General features: G+C 37.0%; 2 protein-coding genes across 3 annotated transcripts in view; one reads left to right on the top strand and one right to left on the bottom strand.

The window, feature by feature from the left end:
• LOC113218361 (probable sodium/potassium/calcium exchanger CG1090) overlaps positions 1-3,244 on the top strand; it is a 20,576-nt gene extending 17,332 nt beyond the window's left edge. The window contains exons 5-6 of the mRNA XM_052275213.1: positions 194-352; positions 437-3,244. Of these exons, the coding sequence (XP_052131173.1) occupies positions 194-352; positions 437-636 (359 nt within the window). The 3' untranslated portion in view covers positions 637-3,244. The remainder of the gene's footprint in view (positions 1-193; positions 353-436) is intronic.
• A 90-nt stretch (positions 3,245-3,334) lies between these two features.
• Positions 3,335-6,894, bottom strand: LOC113218360 (pre-mRNA-splicing factor CWC22 homolog). 2 transcript variants are annotated; one of them, XM_052275212.1, is made up of 3 exons: positions 6,749-6,894; positions 5,812-5,902; positions 3,335-5,733 (listed from the first exon to the last, which is right to left on the bottom strand). In XM_052275212.1, the coding sequence occupies exon 3, from the start codon at positions 5,662-5,664 to the stop codon at positions 4,051-4,053; it is 1,614 nt and encodes a 537-aa protein (XP_052131172.1). In that variant the 5' UTR covers positions 5,665-5,733; positions 5,812-5,902; positions 6,749-6,894; the 3' UTR covers positions 3,335-4,050. The 2 variants fall into 2 exon arrangements, with proteins under 2 accessions (XP_052131172.1, XP_052131171.1); XM_052275211.1 differs by lacking the exon at positions 6,749-6,894 and adding an exon at positions 6,465-6,742.
• Between the last annotated feature and the right edge of the window lie 223 nt (positions 6,895-7,117).

Raw genomic sequence — 7,117 nt, forward strand, 5'->3', positions numbered from 1 at the left:
AAAAATAATTGAAATAGCAGCTTTTTGAACAAATACCCAAAATGACCCCTAAATATGAATTTAAGCAAAAATCTTTGATGTGTCCTTCGATGACATATTTAGACCAACAATTTCCAAAAGTAGAATGAAAATCGGGAATTTACACTTGGCGGGGTTCCCTTGTGAGGGGCCTAGGAGAGTGCAAATTTTTGAGCTCACTTTATTTGTTTGTTTTGTTTAGGATACGGTGACATGGCTGTGTCTAACGCAGTGGGAAGCAATGTCTTTGACATTCTTGTGTGCTTGGGACTTCCCTGGTTCATACAGACAGCTCTTATCGCTCCAGGGAGTCATGTTAACGTGTACAGCAAAGGTAAGGATAAGAGAGTGTTTCTCACTATGCTGTTATAACTGTAATAATCAATCCTTATGTCGTCCTTTTCCTCTCACAACCCAGGTCTCACTTACTCGACACTGTCACTATTGTCAACTGTTGTCTTCCTGGTGGTGGCTACTCACTTGAATGGATGGAAACTTGATAAGAAGTATGGAGTGATTTTAATGCTTTGGTATTTGGCTTTTATAAGTTTTGCTAGCCTCTACGAGCTGAATGTTTTCGGAGACCTAAATCCCCCAGAGTGCCCAAGTACCTATTAAAATAGAAACAGAGACCTCCACCAAAAGTTTAAGGTGATTCATTTAACTGGTCAAAGAAAAAATATTCAGTGTTCTATATCTCCATTATATCAGCACAAACGTTACTGTTACAATATCAAGACCTCACAAAAGAAGCGTGTGTGGTTGCAGCAAAACTAAGCTCACATGAAAACGCATCAAGGTCAGATAGTTGTTTCTAATGAATGTGGTCAGTTTGTAGATCATATCAGTTGTTTCAGTTTGGCTGCTAATTTTAGAACATTACTTTACATTCTAGACGTAATAATTCAACCTGACTGCCCTTTGAACATTCCAATTTAAAGGATATTTTTTGTGTTAGTGCTTTACCTTTTTTTTCTGTAAACTATATTGAATATCCATATATGCTGAAATCCTTCCAGTGAGAACACATAGTCAAAATGGGGTCTTTAAAAGTCATTCTGAATTCAAAATCGCAACCTGCTGGAAGGACAATACTTTGAAATGGAGGGTCAAAATGACACAAAATGACACTAGATTTTCACTTGGGCTCATGTATAGAAAGAAACTAAAAATTTTCATGCAATTTTTTCAAACAACGTAAATTTGTAATCAACTTTTGTTGTTCATTGTTAAAAAAAAAAAAAAAAACAAATTTTATCGGCTATGTGTTTTTAGATAGAAAATTATTTTAACGTGCAAAGTTCTGATGGCTTGGTCCTTTTTTTTAAGATTAGGGTCAAATTTATTTTTTGAAAAAGTTTCTAGTTGTGAAGGTTCAAAGTTTATGGTAATGGAACAAAAAAGGATATTTAGGTCTTATTTGAAACAAATGCAAGAATGACATAAGCATACCTTTGAATACTCTTGAGCAGAACCTATAGAGCTTATTTTCACTACAAGAAGTTACAGAATCACATTTCGCATCAATAATTAGTGTACAGTGTACAGAAAAGTTTCATTTACTTGAATTTCATTTATGTCATCGTTACATGAGTTATTCTGAATCTCAGTATGAAAATGGAAGTTCTGAAAGTGATTTCTTTAGCCCAGCCCTCAGTGTTCTTCATCTGGAAATCAATCATGGGTCATTCTCCGTTTAATTAAAATCAAGCAGCTATAAAGTTGAAACTTTAGCAATTTTTTTTCACGCCAAGGAAGACAACTTGTATCAAAACAGGTGCACTTTGCAATTAATTGTTATCCGTATTTGCAGTTGAAGAGTAAAAGAGTTACTTTACAGAAGCACTGGCTTGAAAATCAAATATGGTTGTGATAGATTAATAAGTTTAAAACATTTAAGCTTTTAAATGTTGCAAGCTGGGAATTACATTGAACAACCTTTATCTTCACTTGCTCTGCTGGGGCAAACCTGGGATTTTAATGAGTTTGAAGTATCCATGCCTAGTTATTTGAATCTGAGGGTGAGAAAGGCAAACCGGCTTTGAATTCGCTTTTGGCAGAGTTGGATTCTCAACAAGATAAATTAGGAGATTGTGAATTAAAACCCCAATATCAGAAATATTTGTCACGGCTGAACAAAAGTGTTCGTAGTGCAACGCCTGTAAATGTAGATTAGGCAGATAATTTTTTGTGTCAATTTAAATTTTAATGTGATTGTTTATAACTTAGATGATGTTATCCAAAAAAACAACAACATCATATCCAAGTTTATGAAATTTTTAAAAGCTGTAATAGTGGCTTCTGCTCTTAGAAGTCCATCCTCCTTTCCAAAAGCAAAAAGGAAACTATGTAAGAGTTGTCTGTGCTAACTATTAAATTTATGACATTAATATAATTGAAAATGAAAGATAAAAGAAATGTCGAAGCTCAATCATGTACAGAGCTGCAACAATTCTTTAAAGAAATCAATGTATCTAGGAAAGCAGCATTAATTAAAAATTGATCTGCATGGTAATTTTAAGTTGTATTTTAACATAATCCTGTTGTACTACTTATATTCCATTAGATTATATCAATTTAAGAGCAAGTAAAATTTAGCTCTTACATGTAATTAAAGCCTGTTTTTTTGTTGGGGAACTGATGTTATATCTATTCAGTTGTCAGGTTGCGAAGTAATGTTAACCACATGAATGCTTTATCAGTGAGTACAAAGAAACTTGTATCCCTTTGGATTGCATGAAACATGGCTAAAAGAGCAGTGTCTTGTGTGATACTCTAGTTAGGAAGACAAAATTTAATGATTGTACACAGGCTTGCATGTTATAGTTAGTGTAAGTAGAATGAGACTCCCTCAAATGGTGAATGAAGGGGTTGCAATGTACAAATCAAATATTAAGATTTGTCATCAATTAACATGCATCCCTGTCATAATGAAACACATGACAATAATTATAAGTCTTGTTACAATAGATATGAAAGCTCATGTTTGGTGATACTTTGCCAATAATGCAGTCAAGGTCTAAATTTGACAAGAAGCAAATTGTACACACAATACTCATGAATGCAAAGCTTTGAGAATTATCTGCCAAAGGAATCTCTTCAAGTATAGTTGGAGTAACACTTCTACTTATGTATGGCACTAATGTAATTGTGTGTTTGATGTAATTATTTGTTTTCAGTCCCCTGCTGCATGTACCATGGCATTTATTAAAAAATCACAAGTGAATTGTACTGCATTTCAAATCAGCTTAAGCCTTCAAAGATACTCTCCAGTCAAAACGACGCATAAAAATGAAGGATAATAACACACATTGGATAAAATGAAACATTCCTTTAATGCTAGATTGAAGTACATTAAGTTCAACATAAAATTTACTTAAAATACAACAAAGGGAACAAAGTTTACATGAAGACAGCAGCAAATTTCTCAATAAAATAAGAGAAAGATTAAGATTCAGATTGTACCGCAATACTGTCCCACCAAAATTATCTATATGTCATGGGAAGGACTAAAATAAAATGGAAATACTGTGATCAGTCTCATAATACAAGATACATAATAAAAGAAATATGTACCGAAAAGAATAAAATAAAAATAAAGAGGGAAATGGGCACAGGGGGAAGGGGGTGAGGCTACATACTGCTGCTATATAGTATATATAGCCTAATTCAAATACATGCGAATCAAATAAATGTTGCCAAAATAATGATTCACCTAGTCAAAAAATTAAAATACAAGTAATTTTTGAAATAGAATTTTCATAAGATTCAGTAATACCGATGGGAAAAGCAAATCGACCTATATGTTGAACTCCACTACAACTTCTACGAACTACACAGAAGTTCAAAGAAGCTGACAGAAGAAAATTGTTGATTGCATTTGCTGACATATAACACAAATTATACACAGAAGACAAGAAAAGGTCTTAATTACCCACATACCTTACTGACTAAGATCAAAGCAAGTAAATAACAAATCAAAACTTACCAAGTGTTATGTGTCAGCAAATGCAAACCTACAATAATTGATAATTACATGATGGAGCACCAACTCTTGGACTCCTGAGCCACTTCAACAGCTGGTGCTTCAGCGGCTGGAGTTACATCAGGTGTTTCTTCCACTGATGTGCCTTCTAGTGGAGACTCAACTTCCTTCACTGGAGCATTATCATTTGATTCCTGTTCAATGTCAACATCAATTTCAGAGGGCATGTCATGATCCACAATTTCTTCTGGTTTGGTCTCTCTGACAGGAGTACTGCTGTTCACAGACGATCCTCTTAACTTGTTCTTCAACATGATGATTGGAGATGTTATGACCGAAAAGAAACTGGATGTGTGACTTGAAGTGGAAGAGTTGAACTCCGTATTTTCAACGCACATTTTCTTCTGGCCTCTTTCATTTTCCACTTCATCATCTTCCTCAATGACTTTGCGTTTAAGAGGTGTGCTGATGTCAATATTTTCAGCATCAGGTACATTGTGCATTGACACTCCACCACCACATGGAGTCAAAACTTTAAATTCATTATCCCACGGAGAGGATTCATTGTGTAGTGAAGTGTTCAGCACACTTATGTTACGAGACTTTCGCAGGGATCGTCTGCCCTTTACACTGCGAATAGATGCTCCGTAGACAGCATCAGAGTTATTCATGCGATCTTCCGACAGAAGTTGATGATCCCAATCAGCATACAGAGAGCTGTTGTACTTCTGAGGCGTGTGCCTGGATCTAGAACTCCTCCTTGGAACATGTTCAGCATCACCCCCCTTTACCTCACCCTCACTCTCCTCGACATCCTGTTTAGATGGACTAGTTTTGGAGCGCTTAGGAGACTTTTGAGGTTTAATGTTAAGGTCTTCAGACTCTGTGTCATCCTTGTAAAGAGAATTGGTATCTGAATTTTCAGCATCAATTTCCTCGAGAAGTTTTTCACTCAACTTGGGTGATGATTTTGTCACTTTCAGTTTGAGTGACTTAGTCCGAGGTGTCTTCGATTTGCCAGATTTGGGTTTGGGAGACAATTTAGCTGCCTTTGAACCTTTAGCAGACTTGGATGATTTAGTTTTCTTGTGAAGAATCTCTGTTTCAAAAGCAGGTTCAAAATCTTCATCAAATTCATAAGGATCATGGGGCTGCTCAGTGACGGCTTCTGAGTCAGTAGTGGCTCCATCATCAGCTTCATCATGGGAAGCACTCATGCTTACTTCCAAATCTTCTGCATTACCATCAATAATTAATGGTTCCATGTGATCGCGTTCATCATAATCCATACTGACTTCCATTTGCATGGCCATTGGGGTTTGATGCTTCAAAGATGGCGCAGAGGAGACAGAAGATGAACGACTGCTTGTGGAGTTTCGACGAGAGCCTTTGAGACGCAAGACGGACGGCTTTGCCTCTGCCCCATTAGAATCAGCCTGCGATTTTTCCTCTCCAGTTTCAAGTTGTTGTTGTTGAGGATGACCATTTTCTCTCATGTGTACACCATTGCCATTATGTTCTTCCTTGGGTGCCCCATTGAAATCTCCATTGTCAACTTCTTCAATGTCGATTACATCTTCCACAACTTCTTGAGGTTTGAGCACTTTTTCTTCCACTAAATTCTCCACAGGGTGTGATAGTTGAACTTGTTCTGGATGCATTGTGCTGTTAGTTTTGTCCGAAGGCAGTAATCTATCTTCCTTCAGCAGGTCCTTCTTCCTTATGCTGACCTGAAAACAGGACAAAGCAGTACAATAAAAAAAGAGGGAAGGCAAAATAGGGTTACAATCACTTTTAAGTAATCTTACTTGGAATTTAGGACTTGGGGCTTGTTTCTTTCTTATTCTGTGAAGCCCCTGACCATTTCTTGAAGACTGTAGACTATAGAAAAGATCTTTCCTGGAACCACAAGAAAAATTAACAGGTTAGAATGATATAAAGCCTACAACGTCCATGTTGATGAAAACACGTTAACAGGGCATGGCCTGAATGCCTGTTTCATAAGTTATCAATTTAAACTTGCCCAGGGGTATAAAACAAAACCAAAAAAGAGATGCAACAAGAATTTAGACTTGACCTACATCTGAACCTATGTTTAGTCAGCAAAACAACTAATTCAAACAATACACCATAAGATCATACCTCCAAAAACATAAATAAGTAGGCCTAACTAGAACATTGAAATGGAGGGCAACTTCTAAACAAAACAAATTAAAAGGGAAATATTTAAAAAGAGTAGTATCCTTAAGACTCGAAGACTATGTGGTAGCCTTTTTGATACCTGCCCTCATATAACTTTGGCATCGAGCGAAAGGTATCACAGCAAACCATAACATAAAAGAAAGGAAAATGAGAGACGAGAAACGGTGTTAATGACCTCTGGCGAAGACGCGGCTAGACGACCAAGTACGGTGCTATTAGAATAATACCACAACGTCTAGAATAAAGGTAAATTAGATACCTTGATATATGGCGTGAGGGTACAGCAGTGAGCTGTTCTTTCTGAAACGGACGCCTAGCCCCCTTCCCGATCGAAGACGTGGAACTGCGAGCCTTGAGCTTGTTCAAACCAAAATGTCTGCTGCTTGGGTCCTGTTTACTTTCTACCGTGTTGATCATCACAAAAGAATTACAAGAAATACTTTCGCGACAAGATTAATATAGATAGAACAGGTTGAAAGCCCGCAGTTCCACACGTTCTCTTGAAACAATGTTTTAAGTGCAGCAGGCGCAAGAACTACGTACTTGATGCAGGAGCCGGCAAGGAAACGAAGCGATGCTGGCGACGGCAACTCAACTTCTATAAAGTGCACCGTACTTAAGAACAAGTGCGACGCCGCGCCAAGGTCATACAATATGAGAAACTACGAGAAGCGTTTCGAGTAAATTTACCTGTCTCGTGATTAAGATAAATACTAAAGTGTTCATCACCCGTAGAGAAAAACCCAATTACGTAAGTATGTTGCCATGTTGTCGGTACAGAATTAGGACTTGAAACGAAACGTCAGAATGTAATTTTTATACAATTTCTCGATTTAGTTCAAAGTGGGGTAGAAGGAATAGCAGCGCAGATTGCCAACGCAACAAACATAGAACGGAAGAAAGCATTTTGCA

This window comes from Frankliniella occidentalis, unplaced genomic scaffold (genome assembly GCF_000697945.3).
Source record: "Frankliniella occidentalis isolate FOCC.00 unplaced genomic scaffold, Focc_3.1 Scaffold544, whole genome shotgun sequence".
Taxonomy (NCBI): Eukaryota; Metazoa; Arthropoda; class Insecta; order Thysanoptera; family Thripidae; genus Frankliniella; species Frankliniella occidentalis.